Source organism: Oreochromis aureus, linkage group 22 (genome assembly GCF_013358895.1).
Source record: "Oreochromis aureus strain Israel breed Guangdong linkage group 22, ZZ_aureus, whole genome shotgun sequence".
Taxonomy (NCBI): Eukaryota; Metazoa; Chordata; class Actinopteri; order Cichliformes; family Cichlidae; genus Oreochromis; species Oreochromis aureus.
In genome coordinates this window covers 29,110,243-29,130,209 of record NC_052962.1, presented here as the reverse complement: position 1 = coordinate 29,130,209, position 19,967 = coordinate 29,110,243, and the positions used below count along the sequence as shown (strand labels likewise).

General features: G+C 39.2%; 2 protein-coding genes across 3 annotated transcripts; both read right to left on the bottom strand.

Moving 5' to 3' along the window:
* Positions 1-1,312: 1,312 nt before the first annotated feature.
* Positions 1,313-5,138, bottom strand: rpl11 (ribosomal protein L11). Its single transcript, XM_031748029.1, has 5 exons — positions 4,925-5,138; positions 3,984-4,090; positions 3,563-3,694; positions 2,082-2,192; positions 1,313-1,394 (listed from the first exon to the last, which is right to left on the bottom strand). Exons 1-5 carry the CDS (start codon positions 5,121-5,123, stop codon positions 1,365-1,367), a joined length of 579 nt encoding a protein of 192 aa, XP_031603889.1. The 5' UTR covers positions 5,124-5,138; the 3' UTR covers positions 1,313-1,364.
* Positions 5,139-6,975: 1,837 nt separating this feature from the next.
* Positions 6,976-18,291, bottom strand: LOC116326666 (cyclic GMP-AMP synthase). Of its 2 annotated transcripts, none has more exons than XM_031748030.2 (9): positions 18,111-18,291; positions 15,426-15,547; positions 15,109-15,332; positions 14,554-14,782; positions 13,428-13,558; positions 12,230-12,374; positions 9,488-9,587; positions 9,163-9,285; positions 6,976-8,013 (listed from the first exon to the last, which is right to left on the bottom strand). In XM_031748030.2, the coding sequence occupies exons 2-9, from the start codon at positions 15,529-15,531 to the stop codon at positions 7,623-7,625; spliced, it is 1,449 nt and encodes a 482-aa protein (XP_031603890.1). In that variant the 5' UTR covers positions 15,532-15,547; positions 18,111-18,291; the 3' UTR covers positions 6,976-7,622. The 2 variants fall into 2 exon arrangements, with proteins under 2 accessions (XP_031603890.1, XP_039461226.1); XM_039605292.1 differs by lacking the exon at positions 18,111-18,291 and adding an exon at positions 15,801-15,826.
* Positions 18,292-19,967: the final 1,676 nt, after the last annotated feature.

Here is a 19,967-nt window from a genome sequence, read left to right as displayed (position 1 = left end):
TTTCAAGGCAGAATATAGGACAGAAAATCAGTGCAGGAAACATGACTGTGCACGATTTCAATAAAACCTAAAAAATTCACTATCCTTGTCCCTCGTAAACATGAAACAATAATTTTGAGTAAAATGCAACAGAAAAATATAAAATTAAAAATGTATTTGCTTTATATAGATGTATGCACTTGGTATAAAACAAGCACATTAAAATTTAAATTTTATTTGACCAGATTCCTTTTTAATTTACATTTTACATCACACTTGTGTAACAGAGTTACATGAAGAATTTACACATAATCAAATAAGTCAGCATTTTGGGCATAAATATGTATATATATATATATATATATATATAGAGAGAGAGAGAGAGAGAGAGAGAGAGGGAGATTATTTATCATGTGCAAAAACACAGGTTTATCACATGCAACATGGCACTGTGCAGGAGCCTGAAAATTGTACTGAGTATTTTGCAGGCATTTAAAGCCTTAAGGATAAGTCGCAATCCTACTGAAGTCAAGTGTCTTTGATCACGACCCAGTTATGAAGCATAAACCTTCGTGGATCCACCCACTAATCCAGCAGGAGTTGTACCTGCTCCTCTGTGCTTGGAGAAATAGGAAGAGCGCTGCCTGAGCTCTGCAAAGTGACGGGTTGTCTTTTGTTGCCATGGTTTCTGCTTCTCAACCATCTCAACACTTCCTGTTACACAGTGAGGATCATTTTCTTTAGCATGTGATTTATCTGAAGGACTCATTTTGCAGAACACGCATTAAAATTTTTATTTTTCATTAATGCGTCTTTTGCATGACGTGAATTATTGCTGGTGTCACAGCAGGAGTACATTTAAACTGTCCTCTAGTATTTTAAAGAAGTTGCCTTTAAGCAGTTTCATGTTCCTCTTCTACTGCTGTGAGAATGTTAAGCAGAACTCATTTTATTGTTTAATTTTAATGTCTCGTCAATGACACACTGAGTCTCAATGGGACTACCTGCATAAATAAAGCTTAAATAATAATAAAAACTATTAGCAAAATAAGGAAACTGCAACTCGGAATCCCAATAACTCGAATGTTGATAATCTGAAGGATGTTAGTACTTATATCAGAATTTTATTCCAGTTTTAAACATGTTTGCATTTAAAGTGAGCACATTAAAGTAGTACTACTGTATGCAAGTAAAATCTAATGCTGCTGCATTTCAGAAATTAACACTTAAATTTTTCCCTCATAATTGGCACAAAATTTCTGCATGTCAGTTTTTTTCCCTCCCACAATCAATTAAAAGATCTGAGAAATTAAAAAAAACACGAGACAAAAACTTATTTTTTATATTTTATTACTTTGTTACAAACAAGATCAAAAGGTGGTCCTTTACTTGCCGGGGAGGATGATGCCATCGTACTGAAAGAGAGGAGACGAGAATGGGAGGTTACACATGAAGAAATTTGAATTTTCAGAAGCAGCGTTTCACTCAAAAAGGACGTGAATTTTTGAAAAGCTGCAAAACTTTTAAAAATAGTTTAATTACCCTTTTCAATAATTCAAAAATAATAATAAAATCAGCCTCCTCTGATTAAAAGGAGCTACTTTTCAGCAAATTATCCTCCAAATCTTATGATACATGTTCAGCATTTAACTTGAATTAGAAGTTCAAAAAAAATATCAGGGTTTCCCCTTCAAAATAAAGGTTTAACATTTGGTCAGACTGGGGACTTTATAAAGGTCGATGACACTCAAACTGAGTCAAACATCCTGTTCCTCCTCTTTGTCGCTTTTAAAGGAGCGTTTTCTAAATTTCTTTCTTTCGAAAATGTTTTAAAACTTCCAAAATTAACGACAGCTATTAAAAAAAAAATGTAAAGAAGCACCTGCTATGACCAAATCAACCCAACCTTCACTCATGCAGGTCACTAACAGCACATTCTCGTTCTTAACAGTGGTCTTATAAAAAGGCCAAGACTCTACAAGAAATCAGCAGCACACCCAGTGGGAAACTCTGCCCCCTGGTGGTGAAAGTGTAGCGCTACAGAGGGTAATTCTTCCATAAAGGACACGTAATCTGGCAGGAATCAGGATCTGTGTACTCACTTTCTGCTGGAACCAGCGCATGGACTCCTCTTTGCGGATGCGGTGCTTGAAACCGATGCGGCCCCTTTTCCGCTTCTTGTCGGCGATGCTGAAGCCGGGTCTGCCCAGAACCTGAACACAACAAACAGGAGAGTGCTTCAGAAAAGGCTCCGAGCAGCATGGATGAGCGTCTGTGAAGCCAAAGCTTTGACCTCAGCACAGCCCCCAAAACAGTTTTCAAAACTTCATTAGCTTATAAAATAAAAATCACCATTTAATATTTATGAATGTTACAAAAATATCAGCAAATTGGCTGCACAGTGCACGACTTCAATAGTAGAAAGTAAACTCCATTAAAGCACAGCTTAACTTTTTATGTACTGCTTCAGTTAAAGACGATCAGCTTTGTGTGTCATTTTTAAATCAGACATCACATCCAAGTTCACAGCATGCAGCTGTGAGTGGGCTTTATAATGACAGTCTATGCAGCTGCACCGCACTTCACATTCAGCTGTCACCACTTTAAAATTAAACTAGGCTAAAAGGACGTCTCATTCTGTTAAAAATCAACTTTCTCTTCGTGTCTTTGCTCACCTCCTCTGGCGGGAGGTCTAAAGCTCAATTTAAACTAATGCGTTCTGTGTAGAGAGTACGATGAAGCCTACACTATTTCCATCACTTATATTTGTGTGACTGCGCTGTTTGTTACACTGTGTAGAAATTCATACTGAAGTCCTGTCGATTTCCTGATAATTGCCAAACTTTTGGAATTACTGGTTTCAGATTTTATTCTTTGGGATTTCAAAAGAATTGCCTACCTCAGTCAGTTTGATTTACATTAAAAGTACTTAAATCTGAAACTTGAAAATCTGCATATCGCAGCCCTGAAGACTTTAATTCTCATTTATCTTATTATACAGCAAAAACCTGTTAAGCATTCATGTATGCCATTTTATCCCCCCCCCCCATATGCAATTTGTTTTAGGTTTCGGTTTTAAAAGGTAAAGAACTTTTGTTCCCCCTCGCTGATTTAATTTAGTGAAGCTTAAAATATTTTTTTGTGGTTATAAAATGAGCAAAAAAAATTAAAAAACACAAATGAAAGGACATCAGAACAAAGTCTTTGCTGAAACACACAGGCCAACAGGCAGCTCTGTGCCTCACTGCCAAGGCCACACTACAATGATGGCATCAAATAAACTGAGATGAATAGAAAACACTGCTTAGGTTTAGTAAACATAAGCTAATACTGCAGGAAGCTGCTCCGAGGATTAAACGAGTCAAATAAATCCCTGTTACATCGTATTTATTATGATTTATTGTCTTAGTGTCATCTAAAACCATAAAACCCTCAAAAACCTTCAATGACAGGTCCAAACAGCACCAAGCACCCACACACGGACAATCAAAGCAAAAGGAGACAAGTAGCCGTTACTGACCCACCAAGTCCAACCATAAGCGCTACAATTATCTACTTTTAAAGGCATTTGAGTCTTCCTCACCACATAGAAGTCCAGACCGTAGATGCCGATGCTGGGGTCGTACTTGATGCCCAGATCGATGTGCTCCTGGATGCCGAAGCCAAAGTTTCCGGTATCCGAGAAGTTGTTCTTTCTCAACTCGTACTCACGCACCTGGAAGCAGCAGAGAACTGATTTACAGCAAAAGCACAAGAAAATTCCCCCAAAACACGACAGAAAATCTGAATATTTAATTTGAATAACTGCACATTACTACAAATATTTTTTGCGAAGACCGATAAACTTTTATTGAAACGTTTTCTATCATTTTACGTTTTACTCAGATTTTAAACACTACAATATAAAACCTTGACATTTATCAGTCTGGGTAAGCGACACCAAGGGTTGAAAAGTGGAAAAAGATCACATGGATGCAGGTAAAACGTGACATGGAGACACCGACCTTGAGTCCCTTCTCCAGGATCTCCTCTGCTTTGGCTCCACGGACGGTGCAGTGGACAGCAATCTTTTCATTTCTGCGAATTCCGAAGGATCTCACAGTGTAGCGGGCTGCAGGAGGAGGAAACAAAAACAACCTTTAAGTCCCCATAACGTCACGAAGTGGAGTGAAATATTTCCAAAATGCAGTCCATTCCTCCTCAATGAGGTACACATTTAAGATTAGACACATAGCAAGGAGCTACAGGAAGTAGTTTAAAAAGTTGAGCTGCTATTGGCCCATCAAACACGGAGGGATGTGTGCTGCGGTTACTCAAAACCTCTGTTCAGCTGCTTGCATTTGACCATCATTTTTGTTTTTTACTTTTCAAAAGCTAAATACACTTTTCAAAGAAGTTTTCTTGATTTATTTAAGAAACAGGCTTACACCAAACCGAGAACAGAAATATAACCTAGAGCGGTTACCGACAGATTTGCTGGCTTGTTGCCCTCACTCATCAGCACCAGTTGTAGAAGTTAGTTAAGTGAATTATGCATACTTTATTACAGTATAACTAATAACTAAGACTGAACCACACCGACTAGAACCTGCAACAGGCGACAATATCACTAATGTTCCAGTGTGCCAAATGAGGACTACAGTCACCATCTCCTGTCAGCAAGTATGCATTGCCAACGCAAGGACATTGGCAATGAGTGATTTTTCAAAGTAAAATACAAATAATGACAACGCTACAGTCTTCAATACTCAGGCCTCAGAGACCGTTTCATCCCAATAGCTTAGATTCTGTTTTGTCTTACCCTCACCTGTCCATATTGAACTTTTCTGTTGTACATCTGTACTGTCCTTTATCATATACATGGGAAATTTACCTTTGAACCTGGTTGTACTGTGTAACAGTGACAAAGTTGTGTTTTTTCCTAAAGTGAGACACAGACACCTACCCTTGGAGAAGACGGGGGTCTGCCCTGTGAGCTGCTCCAGCACCTTGGCAGCTCTGGTCAGTCTGTCTCCGCTCTCTCCCACGCAGATGTTCAAGCAGAGCTTGCGAATGCGGACCTCTCGCATGGGGTTCTCCTTCTTCTCACCCTGGTCCTGAAAGGGAACAACACATAGGATCAGCAACTCAAAAATATAAAACATGACAAAACCACCATCATCCAAAGTCCTCACACCATCTTAGCTGCTCCTGTTCCGCTAACAAACCAGCCTAACTCGAGCTTCAGTTTATTCCTTCAGTCTCCTAAGTCCTGTCAATGATCTGGTCTACTTCAGCCTGAGATCAACACATGCCGGCCGGAGAACATGTCCGTACATATCCCCGCTGCTAATGCTACTGTTAGCACTGACACAAGAATCATACACGTCCTGACTTTTGGCAACCATATTAAACTACCTAAAAACACCTCGATTAAATAAAGACACGCTCAAAAAGCGGCCTGAACGTCTCTGCAATCTGAGCTTTAATAGCGGAAGCACACAGGTTGACAGAGTCTGTTAGCGGCTAGCTGGTTAGCATTACTCGCTTTCCTACTTTTAATCACTTTTCTCCAAATTTTATGTACAAATACGACCCCAGTGTGATCAGCCACAGTGAGGTCTATGGCTCTGTTCACGGATCAGCCATCAGGATGAGCCTGCTGCTCCGATGACTGCAGATTTTAATCGTAACTTCACATTTCATCGCCACAGTACGATGTGAGACGATACTCACCGCCATGTTGGATCACTAAAAGAGGGCGTTTCGTTTCCGGCGACGTATATTTATAGCCGTGGGTTCACCGAAACGCGGCTTGAGGAAACATCGATGGGGAGAGCCAAGGTTCCGTGTAACGTAAAATAATAATAACAGCTAAAAAAAACAAAAACAACAAAAACAAAACAAAAACAAATTATAAAGTTAAAAATATATCAAAAAGTTAAAATGACAATAGAGCTAAAATATTAGACGTCATAAAAGTTTTTAATTTTTTTTAAAGGTAAAATCATCAGTTTTGACTGATAAATTGACACACAGTGCTTTTTATGTCCCGTTGCCCACTATAATTCAGGCAATGCTTCAAAATTCAACATAACTGCACTAACAGGCAGGAGGAGGCATTTATGCTGGCTGCCAGGTGCTTCAAGTTTATTGAAAGATGCTCATGTGTATTTCTTCTGTATCACTGTTAACTACTATGTCTCTTCAATCTACTTCCTTTAAGGGTTGCCAAAGCAGATCATCTGCCTCCAGCTCACCCTCCCTCTAACATCCTCTTCTGTCACACTAACCCTCTCCACCACCTTCCTCGCTGCATCCACGGACCACAAGCCTCCTCTTCCTCTATCCTTCCTGCCTGGCAGCTCCATATTCAACATCTTCTGTCCAGTATATCCACTATCCTTCCTCTGCACATGTCCAGACCATTTCAGCGTCGCTTCTCTAACCGCTCAACCTGAGCTGTCTTGCTGATGCACTCAGTTCTTATGTTGTCCATTCAGGTCATTCCCAGTGAAATATTAACATCTTCTACTCTGTGCTTTCCTGCTCAGCCTCCTGTCTTTTTGTCAGAGCCACCCTTTCCAAACAAACACTAGCAGGTCTCACTACCATCCTGTAAATATCTGTTTACAGGATTAATTAATAAATATATGTTAATTAAATATATTTTTGTCTTCAGAGTTTTTACCAGACAAAACAATTTCAAGACGAAGCAAGCCTTCCTCATTTCTTTTATAATTATTTGTGAAAGTAAGACAATTTAATTAAAAAATTACAATAATTATCGTCCAATGTATTATCTTTTCTATATAGTGCTATTTAATTGAGCAATAATTACACCTAATGGAAAAGCTGTTGCATGAGTTTTTGATCTATTAATAATTTTGTTTATGAAGCTGAGTAATATTACACTTAATTTTTTCAAAAACACAACATTTAAAATGGTGAATTGAGCCACATGCACACAAAAAAACTCAAACTAAATCTTTTGTATTTTATTATTATTATTTTCCTTTATTACACTTTAAATACCTTTCTATAAAATACATTTATTTCCCACCAGCCATCTTTTCAATATTATACGAGGAGAGAAGAAAAAGTTAATTATTTTTGGTTTTTTTAGGTTGCAAGGCAGTCACATTAAATCCGATTTTCACAAAAACACAATATTCCAAAAAGATTTAAAATTCTACATAGATAGAAAAAGTGAGTGAACGGGAAATAATAATAATAATAATGATAATAATAATAATAATAATAATAATAATAATAATAATGATAATAATAAAGGTAAACAATGTGAACACAACCTAACCTTTAATGACATCAATGAACTATTTCATGGATCGAAAGGCTGCCATGGAATAGCTCTACGACATGCACTATAGGTCCACCTGGAAGTTTAATGCTAATATTAAGTAAAGAAAATATCAGGATGTAAAATGTTTTTTTATAACTACTTCATAACATCAAAGACACATTTTTTCCTTATGCAGTTAAAAACATATCTAATCAAGCATGTTTGGTGTATTTTATTTATATCCTCATTGATAATGAAATGTTTATCTACAATGACGTTCATTTCATTTCAATTCAAATGTCTGAAATCAGTTTTTGGTCACAGGGTTTCACTTAATCAGCATCATACTTCACATTTCTCATTAATTGAACAGGATATAGAAGGCAAAACCCACCACGACAGCAAATGCGACACCCAGTTTATTCATCAGTGCTGCGTCCACAGAGTGAACCAGTACGAAGGACCTTTCCTCAAATGTCTCATTGCAGGTTTCATCTAAATCTTCCCTGGGTATCAGAGGTGACACCAGAGCTGGAGGCTTCAGAAGGGGCAGGCCCTCCCTCATCTGCTCCTTCAGGGCATTGACGAGGAAAGCCAGAGATTTACGGGAGAAGGAGGATGGTGAGAAGAGGTTGCATTCGGGGACAAAGAAGTGAGGGAGGTTGCCTCTGCTTGCATAGTCCTCCAGTGCCCGGACAAGATACAGGAAGCAGACAGGAAGGTTCCGAGGGTCCCATTTGGCATCGTCGTACCTGAAAGACAGGATGCAGGGAGGAAAACATCAGAGAAATCATGTATGTAAATTAAGAGTCATATCAGTTTGTGGGCAGGTTACAGGTCACTCATTATTATTATCTAATAATTATTATAATTAGTAGTAAGCAGTTTTACTTTGTTATATTTACTTAATTGTAATAGTTTGCGGAGCTTTAAATAGGAAATGTTTTGCTTGTTATTCAATTTAAAGGAAACAATTGTGCTAATCTTTACATATTTTTTATTCTTGGTAGCTTTGCACGAGCCACGATTCATCCCCACATGCAACAATTTTGTCTTTTATTTTTGATTTTAACAACAAAACCAGGGACCAAGCTGGACTTTAGTTAAATAAAAGTCAGTGCACTAGCATCAAATACTCTCCTGTACTTATGTTCCCTAAAAAACAAACAAATAAAAATGTTATTATTGTATTCAGCTTAGTGTCTTTCCATTATTGGCATGTGTGTCTGCAACCCATTGGCAGTGGCTTTGTGTGCCACTAGAGGGGCCACTGCACAGTTTGAGAACCACTGCATTAGACCTTCTTTTGATTGGCTGTCCCTTACTAACAGAAGGTTTGAACAGGAGGTGGGAGGAGCTTCTCACAGCTGGGAACATAATCCGTTGCAGATGCTGATTTTGTGCCTCAACAATGACTTGTGCAAGAAAATAGGTATTAGCAAATTCATTTAGGAATTCATTTTGTAGTTCTTTAATTTATTTAGATAATAGTAAATTCATTTATGATTGAACAATTCAATTTCAAATAACAACAAAGATGAGCTAACAGATTAACTATTGGATCAGCTATCACGTTTAGCATTTCCGTGACTCTTCTGATCCTCCACAGTAGTGTCTCTGTGGCTGCACAGAGCCTCCCACTCACCCTCTGATCACCACATTTACTTCACTTGGAGCCAAGCGGGTTTATATATATATGACAGAACAAAAGGGAAAACATAACGGGTCCACTTAAAGTTAGATGGAAACTAGTTATGTTGAAGTTTTACCACCAGTACATCGCATTTCTTTTTTACATGAATTTATCACCCACACATACTTCAGGAGAAATCAGGACTTTAAGCCAACCATCATTATCTCTACCTTAAGCCTACCCCTGAAATGAGAGTTTTGAGAAATACCTGGTGGACAGGGTGTGCAGGAAGGTGGTCTTCCCATGGTACGAGCAGAGGTCATCCAGCTTTTCGGGAAAACGTTGTTTTAGACCCTCAATCAGAGATTTGAGGAGCATTAAGCACTGCTTTCTGCAAGAAAACATATGGCAGAAAGGCACAATCCAAATGTTTATAATCTGTGACATTTGTCCATCCACTTCATTAACCAATTAGACAGAGTAGGGTCACAGGGAGGCTGGAGCTGATCCCAGCTGTGCATTACTCAGTTATTTGTTCATACTCCGACCTGTGATTACAAGATGATCAGATTTTGTGTAAGAAGATGTCTCACCGGCAGCATTTGGTGGGATTACTCTCACAGCAGGTTTTCTTGTTGCCATGAGACGTGATGATTTTCTTCTCAATGTGAGAGAAAGAGATCCTCCAGCTCTCTGATGAGGGAAGGCAAAACATAATATCACCACGTATTCAGACAGCACACAACAAAACTGAGCACTGTCTATTGTGCAATAAAGCTTCAGAGATTCAAAATCTATCTATGACCTGTCATAGTTTGTCTTATTTTATATTTTGTCTTTGCTCTTAGCCGTTGTCAGGTTCTTGTTGTTATTTTGGATTTCGTTCATACCCGTACACTGAAGATGGATCAAAATGTATTCATTTTTTCCCCCCCCAGTACTTAAACTTCGATATCTCTGAAACCATTCACGTGATTTGGACTGTTTTAAATATTATTATATGTCTTGTCCATGAGAAGATGTAAATAAAACAGTCGTCTACCTGCAAAACTGTGATTTCTACACATATACAAACCTGCTGTCATAAACTGGATGTCCAAATATTTTAGTGACTTCAAGCATCCATCATTTTGTTAACATGAGCTCCACCCCTGAGAGTCACTGACACATAGCACCAGATATTTGCCCTAAAACACTGAAGGACCTAGCTGAAGAAGCTTCCAACATAATGGGAATCTTTAAAGCTATGATGCTGGAAAAACACTAAGAAACACCCCGACCTTTATCCTAAACAAAACATTTGTATCATCTTACAGAAAAATAATAATTTTTTAAACTTTCTGGCTGTTGTTGAAGTGAATCTATGAGGCTTTTCCTTATTTTCTGTCATATAGCTACTGTTAGCTGAACTGTCCAGTTGGGGTGTCGAACTCCAGGCCTCGAGGGCCGGTGTCCTGCAGGTTTTAGATCTCACCCTGGGTCAACACACCTGAATCAAATGATTAGTTCATTACCAGGCCTCTGGAGAACTTCAAGACATGTTGAGGAGGTAGTTTAGCCATTTAAATCAGCTGTGTTGGATCAAGAATACATCTACCAAGACAATGTTCTTTACAAGGAAAAGGGTTAGTGAGGAAGTTAAGCTAACGTTGTATGGTTTAGAGTTAGAAAGAGTTAGGCAATTTAAGTTTCTGGGAATGTGGTTGGATGAAAGGCTGACATGGGGTGTTCATATTCAGAAAATGGTAGATAAATGCAAAAAAGTATTAAATATATTGAGGTGTTTGGTTGGGAGGGAGTGGGGAGCAGATAGGAAGTCTTTGAGAACCATATACGTGGGGTTGGTCAGATCTGTGTTAGATTATGAGTGTGTAGCATACTATTCAGCTGCAGACATCAGGCGCTAAGACTCTGTACAGGTGCTTTTAAAACAACCCCTACTGCAGCTTTGCAGGTGGAGATGGGGGAGATGCCACTACGACTGAGAAGAACACAGCTTATACTTAATTATTGGGCAAATCTTCAGGGCCATGGACAGGATCACCCAACACAACAAGTTCTCAACCCTAGCTGGGAGAAAGAAAGGCGGAAATCCAAAGAGCTTTGTGTGGATTGTGGGTGGAAGAGCAAGAGAATTTAAACTGGATCAGTTAGACATTTGTCAGAGAGTACCGTTACCAGCAATACATCCATGGATACTTCCTGAAGCTATAGTAGATTTCACTCTACTGGATAAGAAGAATAAGGATGGGGCATTTATTTTAAACTCCTACCAGTTTTATGGTTATGTTCAATTATATACAGATGCATCAAAGAATTCAGCCAGTCAAATTGGTGTAGCAGTTGTGGTCCCGGAGTTCATGGGAAAAAGGAAAAAGGATCACTGATAGACTGTCAGTATTCACTGGAGAACTGCTTGGAATTCTGTTGGCTGTTCAGTGGGTGGAAGATATGAGGTCATTAAAAGCTATCATTTGTTCAGACTCTAAAGCATCATTGCTTAGTTTACAGTGTAGTCACTCAGAAGCGAGAGCAGATATTCTAGCAGAGATTCAGCAGACACTTTTCAGAATTAACATGATGGGTCTTACAGTCGTGTTTCTATGGATTCCAGCGCATTATGGAATAAAGGGGAATGAAATGGCAGACAGAGTGGCGAAGCAAGCCACAAAACATGGGACAGTTGACCTGGCTGTTTGTTTTGGTCAAGCTGAAATAAAGAATATCATACGGCAAGAAATGGGGAGTAGATGGCAAAAGCAGTAGGAGGAGGATAGGAGAGGACGGTGGTTGTATACAATACAAAGGGGGGTAGGAGAAATGAGAACCACTGGAAGGAGCAGGAGAGAGGAGGTGGTCATATCGAGATTGAGATTTGGTCATACTGGGTTGAATGCTACGCTATTCTTGATTGGGAAACATAATACGGGGAAATGTGCCTTCTGTGGAGAAAAGGAAACTATAGAGCATGTGATATTGCACTGTCAGAAATATCAGGTGGAGAGTAGACAATTGAACCAAACTCTCATTAATATGAAAATGAAACTGGATCTGGTTGTATGTATCACTATATCACCATGAGCCAAACGCTCAGGCTGTTATGCTGGAGGTTTCTTCCTGTTAAAAGGGAGGTTTTCTTTCCCACTGTCGTTGAAGATCTTGCTCATAGGGGGTCATGTGATTGTTCTGGTTTTCTCTGTTTTCGCTATATAACTAAAAATGAATTGAAATGAAATGAAATGAATGTGTTTTGCGTTGCGAGTCTTTTTAAAAACAAACCACACAGAAACGCCTCTCTGAGTTTGGGGTCTGGAGAGGAGTCAGCTTCCTCTCACCTTTTGCGTCCTCGCTGAGGTTTCGTCCTTTCTGCCTCTTCGGTACAAAATACACTGGCAAACCTCGGATTTCCTGGAGAGCTTTCTTTCCCAGCCAGTTGGTTACATCCGGGCCATTACGAACCGCAGCCGGCCAACTTTGAACCTACAAACAAACACAAGGAGGAACATTACCTCATAGCAGGTGCAAAAGTGCTGCTGCTGTTAACACAGTTAACTTTTTTGCCACGTGTCATGTAACTGTCCCGGTTCACTGTTTAATATTTATTTTTTTGGTGGGTTTCAATGGCATCCTGATGTTGTTATTCCTCTGTCAAACTTCTTTTGGGATGCCTGTTTTGTTTTGCCCTTTGGGAGATGTCATTGTTAGATTTCCAAGTGATTCTATCCCCTCAAAATTAGTTTTGTGACCTTTGTGTAGTGGGACAAAAATGTAGGTGCATACTGGGGGCTATGTTATGTGCTGTTGCTGTCTGGTAAGGAGTAAATATTCCTGTAGTTACTCCTTGTGGTGACTAAACTGATTTCTTTTGAAGCTTATCTGCTCCCAGAATAAATGTGTATGGCATTTCTTCCCTTGCAAGTGAATAAACGCCTTAAACTCACTGCTCTGTGTCTCACTTTATCAGCAAACTTTTCTAGTCAAAAAAACAAGCCTCAAACTGTCAAACCATACAAAAAGTCTCAAGTTGATGCACAAGATAGGTTTGACAAAAGACTTAAAAATTATACGTTACTGAGAGGGAAACATTAGAAACACAAGACTGATTTAAAATTAAAAAAAAAATTAAAAGCAACATGAAATTATTAAAAATAACCATTAAGAAATGATAATGAAAATACTATTTTAATAACACTAGCTTAAACTGGAAACATTGGGAGAGCCCAGTGTTTCCAGAGCCCTTAAAGTACAGACAATACATGCAGATGTGTGGTTTTATTTTGCCAATAGTTTGCGGCGTCACTTTAAAGGGGTATGAGTAATTTTGAGGGGAGGAGAAAGAAGGCAGTGATGATTTCTCTTATGTCCAAGTTAAACAAACTGAGCATTGTTACAAAAGTGCTGAAGGTGACTCATGCGTCATTCAGACAAAACTACAGATCATCCAGGCTTCATACTTTTAATTATGATTTTGAGCAGCACACATAAAGCGGCCAGTAATCTTATTTATGACCACAGAGCAGATTCAGTGATTACCTCGAGCGCAGGAACCACGTCCACGGAGATCAGCTCCTCGCTGTTCTTTTCAGTTTTGAAGAGAGACAAAGTGACAGCCGGAGAGTGCACGCGCTTCCTGTTCACCTCCCAGCGACAGCATTCATCGGGCACTGAAAACAGGCACAGGTTAAATGTTAAACCTCTGTTTTTGCTTTGTGTAGTGATAATGATCCCACTCTGAAGAGCGCACATTAAGAGGCCGTTACCACTGTGATTAAAATGCATCTGAACATGTTGGGCTTCATTTGTGAACACTTGTGGTCCAGTAACATCAGAGTTTACTGACTACTCGTTATAAAATGGTTATTTACTGCAGATATTTTGGGAATAAAGAATAAAAAAAATCTCAGTTATTTCTAATCTCACTTTATTAATCTAGTGATGGAGACTCGGGGTTGGTGTTGATTAACCTTTTTGTTAACTAACATCAAAATAAAAACTGCAAAGCTAACTGAAGCGATAGTGCATACTTACAAAATCAACAAAAAAAATAACTTTAGTCTCTTTTTGTTTATTTGGTTCAGTTTGACTGTAGAGGGTTTGATGGATATGTACATAAACTCTGGGATAGTTTTGTCTGTGCAGTGCTTGCACTGTTACATTCTTGTGCTGTTAATGATAAAACCACAGTTTTGCTGCTGTGCATCTAAACTGAGCCTAAAATGAAAATAATTTAAAACATGACACTATAATAACTCTGATGGGGACTAAGATACAGCTGTGTTTCAAAAGTATCAGGGTAGTGGGTTAATTAAAAATGTCTCTGTAATGCACAAATGAGTAAGAAGTTCTTTTTTCAGTCTAGGTATTGATTTTAAATGATCCTAACAAGCATCAAACATTTCTTGTGCCTGTTTGATTGGCCTTTATTTAGCCTCAAAATCGTGAAAAATGGGCTCTGCTTAGTAAAAGTTGATCCAAATTTAGCCCAGTATGGTTGTCTGTTTTACATCCCATGAAACCATGATCGGATCCCACCCAATTAAAACCTGTTGAAAGACAACTTTAGGAAGTTCTCTAAACAATTTTGAGCCATTAAAAGGTGGAAAAGCCAGAAGACCAGCAGGAGAAACATAAGTATAAGATTAGAGGTGAGGCATAAAACCTTTGTAGGTCTTGAGGAATTTGCGGACCAGGCGATGCATCTCATTCAGGACCTTGCTCGACGAGAGGGTGAGGGTGTTCTCCAGAAGAAAAGCCTTAATGGGTTGTCGAGTGGGCCGGGTGAGATCGAGCCGGTAGAAGAGACCCCCGTCGAGCTTCGTCAGGTTGAGGCGTAGGTTTGGGCTGCCTGGAAATGTCACCATCATGTCAAACTCATCAGGCATGTGGATCTGGGAGCAGAGGATGAATTAAAAGTCAGATCAGACCACATCAGTCAGGAGGAGCAGAGACTGGGAAGGGATGTGCAGTAAGGCTTTCATTATATATTAATCACTACGGTGCTAAGAGATGTTTTAGAAATTACTGAAGTGATACTTGTGCGTTAAGAGTGACTTAATGACGTGATTTGATGTTTTTCAGGCAGTCAGAAGATCAGATGAACAGGTGAACTCAATAAGAACAAAGGCAGGACATACGAATACTTAAAACTGAATTAAAAAACCTTAAACATTAAAAGAGTCACGTCTGAATTAAAATTCAGAAGCTGTGACCTCACCTTAACTTTCTCAAAGTAGCTGCCGGCGTTGAGGCACTCTGCTGACTTGAATAAAGGGTGTTCATTGTTCAGGAATTTCAGCAGGTTCTCACGAAAATCGTTGACCACCTCAGCAGCCCAGCGACGGTCTGTCAGCCGGATCTTCAGGTCTTTGGCATTATTTCTGATCCAGCTTTCCAGATCTGTGGGGATGGAGGCGGACTCCTCAGCCACCGCCCCCTCCTCTGCAAAGTGACAAAGATAATATTTTTTTAGGCAAAGCAAAGCAGTGAGCGTTAAAGATTGATGTAAAGCCCCCAAAATTATGGCAGTGTCACCTGATTGCTGCTGCTGAATCTTCTCTTTTGGTCTGGCGACAGGCTTTACTCTTTCGTCCACCTGTGCCTGACGTGGGGATCGTTGTTGTTTTTCCTTTAACTCCATAACTCATTTATTTAGCCTTTAACACAGATAAAATAACCTGCTGTTTAATTAAATCTATGAAACTTAAATATGAGAGATGTAAAAAAAATATTAGAAACACACCACTGACTTTGCCCATTCTAAAATCTGCAAATTTTCTGCAACCTATCCAACCTTTAACCTTTAACCACTGCTCTGTTCATTTATTTCTTCGAGTTATGATTGATTCTTTTTGATCTTCTGACAATTTGCTTTTTTTGGAGCTGACAGTAACACTTTAAACGCTTTACCTGCAGCAGCTGCTAACCGCTGCTACACTTGTTTTTCCCCACAACAACATATGAGACAAGTTCAGGACCAAATATCTGTCAGAACAGAAAAAGTAACATTTCAAAATTGTAAATCTTAATTACACAATAGTAAATTATATGGTTGTGTTTTGTTTTTTTCTGCAGACCAACTGCACCATCTTAATTGCCCAGCAGGGGGCCACAGCCCACACTTTGGGCATTGCTGATCTAATTGTAGAGGTTTATTAACACGTGGTAAACATTTATACATTCTATATAAATTATAACAGATATCATACAGTTAGATTTTATGTCTTTAATTATTGAAGTTTAGGACTGTGTGTTTCTAAAAAACAAGTGTTTGCTTAGTCTTTGCTGGCTTTATACAGAATATTATGTATTGTATATAATATTACAGTAAATAGAATAACTCCAGAATTTACTCCGATTTAAAATGTGCTGGCTTAAAGTATCAAATGTGACACAATGGTAAGGTTGTGTTGTTTTTGCAGCCCTGACCAATACACTTCAGTCACCCGGGCACACCCTGCACTGCTGCTATCCTGCACATTCACAGCTCCCTTCCACGCTTTGGTTAAACAAACTGACTGGACAGTTGAGCCCTTTTATGTATGTCCTTTGGGCCCAGCTGGTATGAACATGTCAGACTCACTAGAGTCCAGAGTTTGTGTCAGCCGGACTTTCATTAAGACCACCTGACTGTGAAACCTCCACCAAAGTGTTGTACTGTTGGTTGAAATCAAGCTACTAACGCTCTCTTCTCATACACTTCATTCATACACACGTCATTCTCTTTCTTATTGCCCACTGCATAAAAAAGTAGGAATTTCTCATTGTGACAGTGAAAAACTTGACAGATATCAGCAGACTTCATCCAAACAATGTACAGCAAAATTCATACAGAAGCCAGCTGAGATATAACGTCAGCAGCTCAGCTGTCAGCAGGGAGGCAAACATTTATAATGTACAGGGTGTAAAAACACAGGGTCATTGCAGGTTTGTTTTAAATTTTATGAGTAAAAGGAACTTCTAGACTTCTCTGCAGCAATAAATGGATGAGAAAATTGCAAAAGCAGGGAAATATTCAACTCCTGACAAAGATAAAGCCCATGGCCTTGCATAATAAAATAAACTATGTAAAAGAAAGAAATATTAAACTATACAACTTAAGGTGTTTTTTGTTTTATTTTGTTTTGTTTTGTTTTGTTGTTTTGTTTTGTCAGGGTAACAATTCATAACAGAAAAGCTTCTCTTTTTCACTATTTCATGTACACTATTTCACTATTTCATTACAGTTTTGCTTTGTTTTGTTTGCTGTGGGTCTGTGGCCATTTAATCAGATTAGTCAAATGAATCTGATTTTCTGTGAATGAACAGAAAATATCATCTTTTCAGTTAGAGGACAAACTCTGGGTTATCAGCTGTCAGCGCTTTTTTGCTTTTTCTGTAATTTTACGGATTTACATCTCAGGCTGTTCATCAAATTTAATAAAGCATCGTTTGATTAACGGATGTGTTATTTAATTTATTGTGTACCTTGATTTTCTTTACAGTAAAAAAGTCAGGTGAAATGTTTTATAGGTTATTAAGCAATACTTTTACTGGTCTGTCACACTTTGGATCAAACGTGACTGTATGTGTCCCATGAAATAAAATGAACTCTATGATAGTTTATACTAGTAGATGGTAAATACACAACTTTCAAATAAACAAAATGTAGCAGGAGACCAGTTAGCGTTATTTCTGTTTGTGAACATCACTGCTCCTCCCTATCTGGGCTGTAAGCGGTCCCTTTAATATCCCTGCAGGACAGCAGTGTTATGAAGGAGCGCTGTTTGGACTTCATGTAGTTCATGTTTAAGAAAACCTGCTTGTGTAAGTGGATCCAAAGATCCAAAGAAATATGGAGGTAAATTCAACTGAAAAGGGTTGCATATGCGTACAATATGACCCACGAGCGTAAACTAAGCGTTACACGCGTACAGTGATTTCTGTGTAATGTTTAAGGACTCCTACGCGCGTGCTTCAATCCACACAGAAATACGAAGCGATCCGACTACAGATATAACACTTTTATAAACGTGTACGTCCAAACCTGAATAAATACCGATCACACAATTCATTAAGTTCAGCTTCACGGATGCCGGATCCGATCATTTTGGCTTTCAAAAACCACAGCTGAGGGGCGACAGAGCCGCGGCTCTGTGACCTCTGCCCTAAAACACCGAAGCGAGTGATTTGTGATGTGAAAAGAAGCAAATGAAACAATCCGACAGCGGTTTGACTCACCTGAGCAGCGTCCTCTGCAAATGGAGGTGAAGCGCTGACTGTCGTCTTTTACTTACTACTCTAGGATTACTTTCACTTTCAGTTATCATGAAGCAGAATCGAGGGATGAAGCCCTCTTCCTCTTCCTCCTACCTGGGATCGGGTTTTCAGCTTCATCACCCCTGATGGGAAAAGGTTGCGCCATGAGCTGGGGTATGTGCTCGCACACCTTTTACGTTCAAGCTCGGCTGTGTAGGTGGGAATTAAAGTGTGCCCAACAATGAATTCCCACAAAGACACCACTACATCAGGAAGCATTTAGGCTCTATGAATCAAGTGTGAGGTTTAATGCTTTACTTGTGTTTTTGTGGCTTTTATCTTTTACCTGCTTGTGTTAGGTCAGGATCACTTGAGTGGAAAGAATGTGTCATACATTCAACCAAACACTGTTCCAAGTAATCTTGCACAATCTGGAAATATCCTCTGAATTTTTTGGTTTCATTTTCAAGAAAATGCAAAGGCTGTGTACCTTTGATTGTACTGCAGAAATAAATGAGGGCATAAATAATCAGTGTGTTTGGACCTTATTGTTGTACTCTGCACACCAACCCACCCAAGACACCGCCATGGTTTGGCTCATCTCTGATGGAGATGAGAGAACAGAGAACTTGTCCTGCTGGTGCTCAGAAAACAACCTGAAGCTTATCTTGAACTTCAGGAGGCACAGACAGGTCCACTCCCCTCTCATTATTAATAGAGAATGGGTGGAATGTGTCTCCACTTCAAGGTTTCTAGGCACTCACATTTTTGTCAATCTCACCTGGACTCACAACACCAACGCCCTGGTAAAGAAAGAAAGCCCAAAAGCGGCTAAACTGTGTGCAGTTGGTCTCACAGTGTGTTGCAAGCTGAAGGTCCAGCTGCCGTATTTCACAGGGAGAGAAAAGAAAGAGAGCTAACTTCACTCAGAGACGGAGAAAGGTAAGATAAGAAAGACAGGACAGGAGAGGAAGAAGAGAGGTTAGGTGAGGTATAGCTGCGCTATTTAAAGTTACATGGAAATTCTCTACATTTAGTACAGGTTAAACAGGTTAGTTTGCTGTACTTCGAAAAGTAAAGATGAGGGTGCAACTGGTGCCCAGTGGCTGTGGTTCATCGGTCAGAGTTAGGTTACACCCAGTGTAGCAGAGATTCATGTGAATTTTGATGATGCTGAGATTGATTCACTGAATTCCAGCATAAACAGCGTACTGTCAGTGCAGAGGATGGAAATCTGCCAGGACAACTCATGACACATCTGCTGACATCTGGTCGAATTGAGTTGTGTACATCCACAAAGAGTATCAGGTCAGCTGATCACAGCCTGTACATTAAGAAAACCCACTGGAGCTCTCAGTAGAAATTGTGAGTTGTGATTCTTTTGCCAACACCGAGCAATTAAGATAAGATAAGATAAGATAATTCTTTATTGTCATTGCACAGTCATACATAGTACAGTAGTACAATGAAATTGGAAAAACTGTCCTACGTCGGCACTACATATAACACAACACGACACGATATGACACATCACAACGCAACACAAACAACACAACACAGTATATTAACTTAGAAATAAAAAAGAAGAATAAGTGTTATGTGTATTGCACACTGTTATTATTGCACATTAATTATTATTGCACCTTGTTATAAATATAAATATTATTATTGTTATTGTTTTAAACATTGTTACCTCCCCTAAAAAAGTCCAGGAGGTAGCCAATCAGGTCAGCTATTTGCATTGATTAGGGCTATTGCCCTGTTGTAAAAGCTGTCCTTGAGTCTGTTTGTTCGGGACCTCAGCAGCCTGAACCTCCTGCCAGACGGCAGCAGCTTAAA

Bases quoted from the DNA above. Each gene is read 5' to 3' on its own strand.
- LOC116326666 (XM_031748030.2), bottom strand. From the start codon at position 15,531: ATGGAGTTAAAGGAAAAACAACAACGATCCCCACGTCAGGCACAGGTG. The intron at 9,588-12,229 runs GTGAGAGGAAGC...TTCCCTCATCAG, and splicing joins CCTCAGCGAGGACGCAAAAG to AGAGCTGGAGGATCTCTTTC. The intron at 9,286-9,487 runs GTGAGACATCTT...GTTTTCTTGCAG, and splicing joins AATCCCACCAAATGCTGCCG to AAAGCAGTGCTTAATGCTCC.
- rpl11 (XM_031748029.1), bottom strand. From the start codon at position 5,123: ATGTTTTATATTTTTGAGTTGCTGATCCTATGTGTTGTTCCCTTTCAG. The intron at 4,091-4,924 runs GTAGGTGTCTGT...CTCCTCCTGCAG, and splicing joins GACCCCCGTCTTCTCCAAGG to CCCGCTACACTGTGAGATCC. The intron at 3,695-3,983 runs GTCGGTGTCTCC...TGCTGCTTCCAG, and splicing joins TCCTGGAGAAGGGACTCAAG to GTGCGTGAGTACGAGTTGAG.